The sequence below is a fragment of the Pavona decussata genome, unplaced genomic scaffold (assembly GCF_977016875.1).
Source record: "Pavona decussata unplaced genomic scaffold, jaPavDecu1.1 SCAFFOLD_50, whole genome shotgun sequence".
In the NCBI taxonomy this organism is placed as follows: Eukaryota; Metazoa; Cnidaria; class Anthozoa; order Scleractinia; family Agariciidae; genus Pavona; species Pavona decussata.
The window spans coordinates 1,192,501-1,205,000 of NW_028145472.1; the positions used below are offsets into that span (position 1 = coordinate 1,192,501).

At 38.4% G+C, this 12,500-nt stretch overlaps 3 protein-coding genes across 4 annotated transcripts in view; 1 reads left to right on the forward strand and 2 right to left on the reverse strand.

Moving 5' to 3' along the window:
• Positions 1 to 4,799, reverse strand: part of LOC146481442 (solute carrier family 68 member 1-like) — a 27,558-nt gene extending 22,759 nt beyond the window's left edge. For both annotated transcript variants that reach the window (XM_085108548.1, XM_085108547.1), the window contains exons 1-3: positions 4,517 to 4,799; positions 3,167 to 3,251; positions 925 to 998 (exon numbers count right to left, since the gene is read on the reverse strand). In XM_085108548.1, coding sequence (XP_084964674.1) covers positions 925 to 998; positions 3,167 to 3,251; positions 4,517 to 4,665 — 308 coding nt within the window. In that variant the 5' untranslated portion in view covers positions 4,666 to 4,799. The remainder of the gene's footprint in view (positions 1 to 924; positions 999 to 3,166; positions 3,252 to 4,516) is intronic.
• On the forward strand, positions 1,322 to 10,595 carry LOC146481443 (uncharacterized). The gene is made up of 2 exons (XM_085108429.1): positions 1,322 to 1,556; positions 10,037 to 10,595. Exon 2 carries the CDS (start codon positions 10,041 to 10,043, stop codon positions 10,593 to 10,595), a length of 555 nt encoding a protein of 184 aa, XP_084964555.1. The 5' UTR covers positions 1,322 to 1,556; positions 10,037 to 10,040.
• LOC146481444 (52 kDa repressor of the inhibitor of the protein kinase-like) lies at positions 4,913 to 5,837 on the reverse strand. Its single transcript, XM_085108550.1, has one exon. The coding sequence runs from the start codon at positions 5,815 to 5,817 to the stop codon at positions 5,197 to 5,199; it is 621 nt and encodes a 206-aa protein (XP_084964676.1). The 5' UTR covers positions 5,818 to 5,837; the 3' UTR covers positions 4,913 to 5,196.
• Positions 10,596 to 12,500: the final 1,905 nt, after the last annotated feature.

Genomic DNA, 12,500 nt, shown 5'->3' on the forward strand with positions numbered 1-12,500 from the left:
GTAAGATCTTATCAAAATTTGTTTATGATCTTACTTTTAATTTATAGTAGGATCTTAACAAGATTCTTGTAAGTTAATTCTTAAGATCTTAACAAGATTGCTAATAAGATCTTGTCACAAATTTTGATAAGATCTTAATAAGAAAATATTAAGAAATGGATAAGATCTTATTAAAAGCTGTTTAAGATCTTATTGATTGTTTGGTTGAGGATTTAATCAAGATTCTTACAAGTATCTTACAAGAATCTAGTAAGATCTTGTAAGATCTTATAAGATCTTAAAATGCTGAAGATTGTATAGTTTGTATTAAGATTTTATTAAGAAGTGTTGTAAGATCTTATTAAGATATGAAATCTTAACAAGATCTTATTAAGATCTTAGTGTTATTCTCATTCTTATAAGATTCTTACAAGATCTTGTAAGATCTTACAAGATCTTAATAAGATTTCCACCTGGGTTCAAAGCCTTCTATTAAAACCTTAACACACTTTTAGGGAAATAGTACCCTTTTCACATACATAAAACCCAAAACAAATTTACACCCCTTCGTATACCTCAAACATACATACACGCTGAAGAGTCAGATGAATATTCCCTGTATAGACATTATTAATATACCTGCAGATTATTCCCAATTCAAACAATAATAATTGTTATACTATTAATAGCATTGTGACTTCTGTCAGAAATTTCTAAAATTCAGTTTTTGCCATCCTTTCTTTTGTTACAATAATTTATTGGATTCAATTTGCAATGCTTTAAAATACCAAAAATAGACTGTCAAATAAAAACGGGCACTCCATCACCCCCCCCCCCCCCCCTCCCCTACTCCTGCTGGGTAGTTGTGTTGTGCAAGAAACCGATATTGAAATCAATCTGATATAAACAAACAACAACAAAGTTGAAAATGGATACATGTATTACCTAACTGCAAACAAGGGAGCTCCATACAATATTGCCAACCTCCGCTTTCTTAAAACCATCCATGTGGAACTATCCTGAGGACAAACAACAACAACTTACAACAAAAACACTTTATTTAGACAGGGTAAACCAGAATTACACAGAGTAATTCTCATCCAGGCCCAGCTAAATAAAAATAAATAAAAGAAAATAACAACAACAACACACAAGTAAAGGAAAGGACTTTGAAGCTGAACATCACTTTCAAGTTACCAGGGTGGTAGGTGTATTCCGAGGGTCAGGGTAGAGGGTAATGGGTAGGTGGTAGGGGGTGAGGGGTAGGTTTCAAGGGGTAAGGATTGAGGGGTATTCTATTTTGTGTGAATCAATGATGTACGAATCATTGGTTTAAAGTAATAATGATTAATTCAGGCAATTGCTGGACACCTTTAATATGCCATTATTTTTTTAAAAAATTGACAGGCCAAAACCCTGCTGGTTGCTGAATGCACACGTACCTCAGACCTCAGGATAGTGATCTCTTACGGGCATTTCTGAGAGACTTCAGCCCTGCCAGCAGTTTGCAAAAGACATAACATTGGAGTAACTGCTAACATTTAGAGCAACTGGACAGTGAAAATAGCCTGTTCCAGGTTCTTGGTAAACCAGGGGATGTGCGAAAGGAGTGGGCGAGAGGGAATATAATGAGGGGGAACTGGGCCTGCTCTTTCAATGCAGGCCATCTGACAGGGTGCGATAAAAAATCTGAAATTGTGCGATATCTTCAGGGTAGATTGTGCGATAAGAAAGGCTATTATGCGGTAAATTATGCGATTTTTCCCTCAACTATTTTAAGCTTCTTTTCCCAGGATTCTAAGAAAGTAAACCATGTTTATGCTGCTCTAGCGACGATTTTTTCATAAGGGACAAAAAATAAGCAATTATGAGTGAATTGAGATATAAAAATTTAATTTTGACACATACAGTACCGTGCTAATGTCAAACTCGTTCCCAGAGCCCTCGTTACCCTTGTCCAGCGGAGCGGGAAACGTTTCCCGCTCCGCTGGACAAGGGTAACGAGGGCTCTGGGAATGAGATTGTGCAAATGTAAGTTGACAGTCCCTTGAAACTCGAACTTCGTGACTCGATCCTCGAAACTCAAAAGGTTCGAGTATCCAGGTGCGAGTCGAGTGCATCAACTTTTAAGGCAGGGAAACGAAGAACTTTTTGCGTGATAAGTTTTTCACACGTCTCATCCGAGGCCACAGTTCGGTTCCTTTTTACAGGAACCAACTCTGCGACACAGCCAACTGTGTTTGTGTTTTTGTTGGAGCGATGTGTGCACGTGTGTGCAAGTGTATGATCGAGATGGAAAGAGTTCGCTCTTTAAGCGTTTCTCGGTTCCTTGCTGATTACAACCAAAAGTATTGAGCGTTTTTAATCACGAAAATGCTGTTTTTGAAGTTTTGATTTGAAAGATTAAGGTACAATCAAGCATAATTTTGTGCATGCAGCGTACCAGGCTCCGAAACTGCCAAAAACGAAAGTGACGCCTTGAACTTCGATTGTTTGTGAAATCAATGGTTTCAGAACGTTTCTTGGGCTTTTTCGAAATTTAATCGTCTTGAAACTAAGTGCAGACGCGTAATTTTTTCAGATAAGGCATTTATTTATGGTTTTTTATTTAAGAATTGTGCGATCTTTTGTGAAATGTGCGATTTTTTATGAATTGTGCGATTGGATGCGATTTGAGGTCAATTGTGCAAAATCGCACCATTGCATAATATCAGATGGCAGGTGTTTCATGTCTCTCCTGGTATACTGAGAGCCTGAAACAGGTCAGACAGCATTATCTTGTACCCAGGGTCCTCAGGCTTTTTGGTCAATGGGTAGGGGCCAGGAGAGACTCTGGAGAATTCGAAAAAATGTAGTTTTTTTGATTGGCTGCTCCATTACGGTTTGCATTGTTTTACTGCAGAAATCCTGCGGTAATAAAAATTCCAGTGCCCCACAGTCTCTCCTGGTGACCAACCGCTGGCCATTAAGAGCCTGAGGATTCTGGGTACAAGATTGGCCAGAAAGGAAAAAGATGGCAAATGTTCTTGTGTGATGAGCATGACAGCTAAAATTATAATAACTTCCATTTGTCAACGTAGCATTGCTTGCAGGCTACAATCACCGACACATTTCTTTTTTCAAATATTGGTCATTAGGGTTGATTAAGCATTCCATTGTGTTCAAACCACTTTGAGTATTTCCTTACCTGGAAGTAGCCAAACAGAGGGTCATTGATAGCATTCCAAATGAGGAACACAATTTGGGCCACATTGAACCAGTAGTTTGAAATCCTAAAAAAATATAATAATTTATTATATTAATATGCATTAATATAATCATGACTTTAATAGATGGGATGATTCCTAATGCAAATAAAAAATAAATCAAATTACAAAGAAACTAAAAGGAAACTAAATGTGGCAATGGGAGAGGGGGGGGGGGTTCCAATGGAAGGCCCACTGACCCAGTGTCACAAATTGCGACTGAGTCCCATCAGCATTTGACATTCCAAGGTAAAAGGGCTTTTTCTAAAAGAAAACATAAAGCTCCCATGGACAGTTGTAGTAAAACGGAGCGACGATTTTACGATCGCCATATTTACCTGGCGCCATATCGTTTCAGCAGCTTCTGCCAATACTGATATATGCAGGCGAAAACATGACGTGGCAAGATCCGGCAAGATCAAAAGCATGAGCGCTTTTTAGTGACAGGCCTGCACGGTGGGGGACTGGTTTAAGCAATAAAAAAGTGTGAGGGTCTGGCACTAGCTTATTGATCGTCGTTGCATTTTCATTCTCTCTCGGCGAAGAACAGATACTTTAATTGCACTCTTAGTTGAGTCTAGGTATAGAGAGAGGGCCCCCATGTCTTGAACATAGAACTTAATAGGATACCAGCAATACTTCCAAATGGAAATGATTATAAGAGATGGTTTTTGAGATGTAGGACTCTGTTACCGTTACACGGCTCTTGTGAGTCTCCCTTTATAGCTGTATGTATATTGTGTTAAATGATCACATTTTTTTGAAAGGTTTAATTTTGTGCTTTACTATAAACTAAGGTAAATTATACCCTGGCCAGAGAGATTTTTTTTCTTTAGTTTACAGCAAATTAAGAGGCGAAGCTGCGATCGTGGCGTGGCAAGCAAGAAACCAAAAAAAAAAAAAAAAAAGAAAACAATAACACTTGCTTTTGGCGATCCTTCCATCTGGCGACCAAAATTTTGAGGTTAGTCGCCAGTTGGTTCCCTTAGGAAAAAGTTAATTTCGGAACCTGCGCTGACCCTACATTGAATTGTACATGTATGTCAATGTACTAAATATTAAAATTTAATAATCTTCCGACACTTTTTAAGTCTCCATACTGTACCCTTCATAAGTAATTACATTTTACAAATGAAAAGCTTTGTTGCCTTGGGTTTGCATTGGGTTTTTTTTTTTTTTTTTTTTCGATCTACATGTAAGGTCGTCAGATGTTATGTTAAGCTTAGTGAGGCTAGCCGGAAAATTTGGTGGTCGGTGGAAGAATTTCTATTTTAGCACACTTCAGTTTTTACCTGTAAACATTCAGGAAAATCTTCACGTAGTAAAACTGGAAAACGGAATTCATCATCGTGGCAGCCAAAGTTGTGGTACTATATGCTAAAGCATTCCTGTTGATCTCCATCTCCATGGATGGCATTATTTCCCCTGGAGAACCTGGCATAAAATACTTTTGTTTTTGCCCTCACTGAGCGAAAGTCGTCTGCCTCTTAAACATTCACATAAATCGCCGACAGTTCCCTCCGGCGTCTCAAGCATTGCGCATTTTCTCCGCCATGTTTGTTTTCTGAGTTTGTAGAAATGGTCAGCGTACAACTCTAACTAGAAGTTTGCACTTCATATACAAAGCTTAAAGTATGACATTTGCAATGCCTTTGACAAGAAATCGTAAAGTACATAATGTATTTCAGGCGCGTAGCTAACGTTTCGATAGGGGTGTTCGTTGAGCCCCAAATCTTGCTGAGCGCCGGAGGCGCTCTTACTAGGGGGGTCCGGGGGCATGCTTCCCCGGAGATTTTTGAAAATCTAGGTTCCCAGAAACCTCATTTCCTGCATTTTGAGACCCATTTTAGGCAAATTACCACTTTGTTTTACAGCAGCTTTTTAAGCTATAAACATCATTTCGACGGCATAATTGTTTCAACTTAAACAAGAACGTTCAATGTACATTCCGTGCCCTTTCAAGGTCTGATAGCTATTCGATCTGCTGATAGTCATTCACGAAGCTGGTAAACTGCATCATTCTCGGGTGTAGGCCTTCGAACAAATTGACTATCTCGTCAAGATCGACAGGCATATCATATTTGATATGCATTAGAGCTAGGGCGGACAGCCTGCTTTCTCCCATGGTACACCTCATGTAGTTGTTCAACCTCCTCATTGTGTTTATGGAACGTTCACATTCACAAGTGGTGACTGGAAAGGTGGCAGCAATTTTCAGGAGCATATACAGGTTGGGGAAGTCGTCGGGGTCACATGCTTTTAGTGACGAAGTACACGAATCAGCAACAATTCGTCCGTCCTGAACTATAATTTTCCACCTCTGGAATTCGGAGGAAAAGAGTTGTGGAGAGGGTAGGTCATCTTGATAGAGATCCAACAAATCAGTGAACTGCTGAACATTGACCTGGCTTTCTCTCATTACAGAGGGAGCTAGCCCAAGCAGCTTACAGACCCTTAAAATTTTGAATCTCCAAGGATTTTTGACAATTTTTGTTTTTACTGAGGAAAAGCCATTAAAGAAAGAGTTCGTATATTTTTTTGGTTGATGTATTTCGACCACAGGAACTTTATTTAAAAGCTTTTCTTCCGCCATTATTGATCTTCAAAGGGGGTTCGTTCGAACCCCTCGAACCCCCCCCCCCCCCCCTCCTACGCGCCTGTATTTAATTTGTAAATTAGATCTTTATTAACAGCCATCATAAGATTGATATAACTGTTTACTGGAAAATTCCACTTCTTCTCCCGATCATAGTTACATGTAGTACTATACCCCAATCAACAGTCGGTTTTTGAAACCAAGGTTTTTGACCAAGACGGTATATACTTTCATGATCCCGTGATTCGCTTTTTTTGTGGTCCTTGAATCATGATTTATCTGAAAAATCGGGGTTCTTTGTTCAGTCATGGTTGAAGTGCACAACGTGAGAAGTGAAATGCTTAATCTCTTGAAGCTGATTTTAAAAAAAACATACACAAATCTTGAATTTGTAATAACAAATTAAATTTTAACGTTATGAGACGCTGGCTGCAAATCGTAAAATGTGGACAAGGTAATCCTTACAACGCAGTTTGAGGAATTTCGAGACTTACATTTGATATATTGTATTGCAGTATATTGGGCTTGCTTGCATTTGTATGGGTTTATATAATTAGCTCTCAAAATCGAGTCACAAAACAACATGCGCTCTGATTTGAGGTGTTACTAAACGAGTAACAGAGGAACGAGTAACGAAGTAACGGACTAAAATCTCAAAAAAAAATATCTTTTTTTTAAAATATAAATAATTTCGTATTTTCTTTTGCGCCCTTATCGCTACGTTACAATGTAGTTTCGCGCCATTTTTACCACGTGACCAAAGGTTTTAGGTGACCTTTCCACACAGCGCGCTGCGTTTACGAGAGGAAATGAAATGGCGGAATCAAACACGAGGTGAGCTTTTCATGCGATTTTCTTACTCTTTCTCGCTTGAAATTTGTATTTTAAAGATAGAATCAACTTCTTCATTGACTTTTATCGTTGCAGAGTAAATCCAAGGGCAAAAAGCTCAGCTTCTTGTGCTTGTTGCTTTCTGTCAAATTTCGATTTAGTGTCATTCGCTTTGGTTATCTCGATAAAAAAAACATTTTAGGACTTCAACTGCTTGACAAAGATCATCACAGTAACATTAACAATGACAGTGGCATTGGTAGTAACAGTGACGATCAAAACGATAGTGACAATTTGGCAATAATCATCATAATTGAAAATTTGTAGTGTGCAAATTCCTTGGATATGTGAATAATTAAGAAGATTCCTCGGCTAAGAGGATCTTAGCCGAGGATTATTGGAATCTGAAAAAGAAAATTTGGAGTAGCAGGCACGCATGTTTAAGAAATCACTTCAGTAGGCTTCAAAAAAGGCAGTATTTTCCTGGTATTTTTATGTATTTTGTTTTTGTCTCTGCAAAATCATGGTTACCGTCCCCCAATTTTCTATTTGGGATTTAGATCTATTTTTCCACAAAGTCGTAAATAAAACCGCGGGGAAAACACCTTTGTGCAAGGAGACAAGGTTCATAATTCATCGTTTAGTTACAACTTGAAATCACAGGATTATAAACTGAACAGGGCTTAAGATGTCATGATGGTGTTATTGATATCTTGCTCAATCCTACATTGTCTTGCCTATTTCAGTTACTCCACCTGCACTGAAACTTTGTGATCGGCATGACGTGGATCTGCATGATGTGCAGAACCTTATCAAGGAAGGCAATGGAAACGCAGCTCAGGTTTCTTACATGAATGTTAATGCTGTACACTAAAACCAAAATAGCAAGATATTTTCCACGAGTTTCTGATTGGTGGGCCTCTAACTTCCAGCTATCAGTCAAATTTTCAGCCATTCGGCGTGAGTCAGTCTATCAGTTACCAAAACGCAGCATTATTCAACTGCCAAGTAAAATTGTAGTTTAACACACCCTGAACATCTTCATTAAACGCGATATAATTTCTTACAATTAAACTAAAACCAACTCAAACATCTTGTTTTACCCTTTTCAGTCATTCCAGACTTACGACCTGTTGCAATTGATGAAGGCAAACTCAAATGATATTTTCTTTTCTTGAAATTATAAGGTACAAAAAAAAGTCAATTTCCAAAAATTTATTTTTCATTCAATGACGATATGTGCGGTGTCGTCAGGTGTGTCGCTGGCTTAATAACATGGTAATACTGAAGCGCAATCATTGATTAAATTGCAACTTATTCAGTTATTCTTCTCCTATCAGCTTTGCAACCATGATGGTATCATTCAGTTTGGAAGACTGACAGGTTATTATTCTCTAAGGTAATGCGTTTGATTGACCGTATTCCGGAATAAGAATAAGCGGAATAGCTGTTAGATTTCTCTTTTTTTAAGCAAATTTTGGAAGACTGGTATGCATATATTTCTTTCTTAAGAGAATATTCTGACTTCAATTTTATGACCGTTTTAATACTCAAGGCGTGTTATCCTTCTATGCTGTGTAACTTTGACAAATATCGTTGGACTTCTTGTTGGTTTGCAAAAGAAAAAAGAGACACGCATCTTCTCATAGTGGGTTAGTTGGGACTCATCAATGGAACGATTACTCGTCCAGGCAAAATGTAGGGATTTTCACGTTCAAAGATGTATTCCCAGGCTTCTTCATACAAATGAACAGTCCAAGACGCACAACCAGACAACCTAAGATTCCTTACTAAGGTCTGTTCAAGATCTCAAGTATAAAAAACGGCCAACCTAATGCAAATTGGGTTAACGATAGATTTCTTATTAGGCTACAAAAATCACGGATGTGAACTTGCAATCCCGGATCTTTTCTCCAGAAGTTTACATCTAACAACTTGTATATTTTGGAACGTGGTATAAACTAGCAAAATATCAATCATTTCTGTCAGGCCTACAGACACTTGAAGTTTCGTTCACGTTGGCCTAACTAATAGTTTGAAGCAAGCATGGTTAAAGGATGCAATTTGTTTTCAGAAATGTCAACTTTTATGTGCACCTTATCAGTATACAGGAAGGCAGGAGAAGGCACTAACGGGGTTAATTTTTAACATGGTATACTACTATGAGATAAATTAACTTCCCGCTTTTTTTGTCCCGGTTACTAAGAGATTAACTTAGTAACCTCCTATGTTATTGTTTTCTGTCCCCAGTTACTAGGAGATTACCCTAGCAACCTAATATGTTACTGTTTTCTGTCCTACTTACTTGGCAACTATCCTACTATCGTAATGTTGTTCTGGTGACGTAGTATTTTTCTGGCAGTTGCTGGGCGGTAGCCATCAAACCCCAAATTTCACGATCTATAACAACCAATCAAAATTTATTTACTTTTCCTTGTATGTCAATTGCTAAGAGACACCTTAGTAACCGACCGGTGATTGACTGTTGCTATGAAATCAAGGATCAGTAACCCGAGTATGAAAGAAATGAACTAAGAAACCGAAATTATTCTCTCTTGAGCAATATTTCAATCAGCAAGTCTTCGGCGCGTTTTATAAGGTCAGCTAAAGAAACAGGTCATATCTGGTAAGCATTTGAAACAATTTTCTTGGTTTGTGAAATGTAACATTATGTTATCACTGAATGCTATCGGCTGACTAAAGTTTCCAACAAATTGGCAATGAAGATGGCCATACATATATATGTTCGTTGGGCAATGTGGTGAAACAAACAAGAAAAGAGTCTATGTGAAATCGGTGTGATTTAATCTTTCCTTAAAAATTTCGTTGGTTTTTCGAATTTAGTTAAATTGCCTCGACCCCAATTAACTCACTAAGATAAGATAAGATATTTTAACAGGGAGCCCACGTCACAAAATGTGGTTTTCAGTGAGGCCCTGCATAAATCTAACGTAAGAATACAAAAAAATTACAAATATAGCTATCTAAAAAATAAAAAGTAAAAAGGATAAGATCGATAAAAAAGTCTACATGTTTCTAATAAGACGTCTAAAAACTAAAAAATTGGAAATGTTCCTAATGCCGTCTGGGAGAGCGTTCCAGTCATCTACCGCATGACAAATAAAACGATGCTGTCCCCATGAGCGCTTTGATTGTGGTTTACAGATGTTATTACTAAAACGAGTGTTATAATCATGGATGTCTTTAAAATGATTAAAATTAAAATTCCAATCAATCAAACCATTCAAGGACTTAAAAACTAAAAATAGGCGATGAGATCTTCGCCTTTTTTCCAATGTATCCCAACCCAGTAGATCAAGGGCTTCTGTTGCTGATGAATGTTTTGGCATATTAACAACTAAGCCTTATCGTTTTCTTGTTGCAGAAAAATGACTACAACAACGAAAATCTTTCTCCTGCTGTTGATACTGGTTTTGGGGGAAGGGATGCCTGTTACAAAGATCAACAAACCGCACGACAACAAGAAAGAGCCATGGAATTTTGGTGATGACGATGCTGATGAAGATGACGATAACATTGAAGACAAAGTCCCATTGACTACCAAACATCTTTCCGCCACAGATATTCAGGAACAACTCACTGATATTTCAAAGAAAGTAGAAAAAGTTCTTGACAAGTATCCTGGCCTCGAATTAGAAACATTCTATTCAGAAAAAGACGATAAAATTGTTCTTAAGGCTAAAGTTAGTTTACAAGGACATGTCGGTAGGAAAAATATTTTTGACGGTGATGACGATGACTTCACTGACTATGCTGAAGTCATAAATGATTCTCTCGTAGAGACTGATGATGATGATGATGATGATGATGATGATAATTATGACGATGATGACGATGCTAGCGATGTTGAAAATAGTTATTTCACTAGTGATAACGATAATAATGATAATAATTATGTTAAGGAGGAGGAGGAGGAAGATTGACTGAGGATGACGAAATCGATGTGATAATTAGAGGCTCCTGTTAGCCACCTCACGGATGAATTGGATTCGTGTAGATAAGATAGGTGAATAAAATAAATGGAGAAAAGGAATTGGTGGGTTCGGAGTATTGAAAGTTGTTAAGCGGTGATAGAAGTTACCCGCAAACTTAGCGTCAATGTGCGGAAAAAATGTACTTACTGCTCCTCAGTCTGGTAAAACACTTCCATGAAGAACATCTCGACGCTTCAAAGTTTGCAAAAATTCGTGGCTAGAAAAATAACTGGTATCAGAAAATTTAAACATATAACTCCTGTTCTAAAGAAGTTAAATTGGCTACCAGTAAGACTTATGCTAATATATAAAGACGGTATTTTGGCCTTCAAGTGTGTAAAGGGCCATGTCTCCGATGCAAATTTCCCTTTCGTAAACCGTCGTTGCCATTTGAAACGGTCGATGCCATTTCTCAGAACGGTCGTTGCCATTTGAAACGGTGGATGCCATTTCTCACAACGGTCGTTGCCACTTGAAACGGGCGATGCCATTTCTTATGACGGTCGATGCCATCGTAAAGGTCGATGCCAAGAAGGAACCGATATTTCCGACTCTCTTCGACGACATGCGTGACAATCAGAGCAATGGGTGACTAGCTTTCCTACAAACCATCGCGATTTTTATCAAATCAAAATGGCGGACAAACCCGACAATTTTCTCAAAGATCTAATATCTTCAGCTATAAAAGAAGTTGAATCGAAAAGTAAATCTTTTGAATCGACCGAAATTACAAAGGAGAGTTTTCTGGCTTCGCTGCCAGATGATTCATTTTACTACCTGAAGGCAATTTCAGGAAATGGAGAAAAGTTCAAAGTGCACTTTTTGACCGAAGATATAACGAAAGAAAACCTGGAGCAGTGGATATCCGAATATGAAGTGATAAACAACATCTCAGTGAAGTTAAAGAGAAAGAAGGCACCAACAATCGGCTATGTGTTGCAAAACTACTATAGATGCCAACACAACACTTGCAACTGGAGTCCAAGTAAAGATCCACAGCAGAAATTGTACTTGAACCTGCCAGAGTAAAGAACACCAATTGCCCCTTTCAGATGATAGTCAAAATAGACAGCGAGGGATGTTGTTCTGTGGACATAGAGTGGGAACACAACCATTCACTTGAAACTCTGGAGGCCTCTAATTTCCGTGACCTTTCTCCTGAGTGCACAGAAAGGGTTTTGAAGTTGTTTGAAAGTGGGCATACACCAGCAACCGCAAGGCAACAGTACTTGAAAGAACGCAAAGAATCGGGTCAGGATGAATTGGAATTTCACAGGAAAAAGGCCAATCGGGCAGTTTAGCCGAGAAAAAGGGACTTTAGTTACCTCTACACGCAATTTGGTAAGGATAGGTATGGTGGACAGAGCGTTATGATGTTTGAAAGACTTTCCGAAAGGCTTCAACAATACAAGAAAGACAACCCTGAAGCTACTACTTGTTACCAGATGTATGAAGGTGATGATACGCCTCTTATAATTGCTATTGTAACGCCTCTCATGAACCGTGTACACAAGGAAGTGCAGCAGTCTGGTGAGATGGTTTTTGTTGATGCTACTTCTAATACAGAAGAGCACCATCTTAAAGTGTTTTTAATGTGCACAAACAATGTATCTGGAGCACTTCCACTTGGTATCTTGATCACCAGTGATGAGCAGAAGCGTACACTTAAACAGGGCTTTGAAATACTTCGGTCCTGTTTGCCAGAGTATGCATTCAATGGTCGTGGCCCCCAAGTCATTCTAACAGACAACTGTAAATAGGAAAGAAATGCTCTGAAGTCTGTTTGGCCAACATCTGTTTTACTTCTTTGCATCTTCCACATGCTCCAACAACTTTGGAGATGGCTTCACGAGA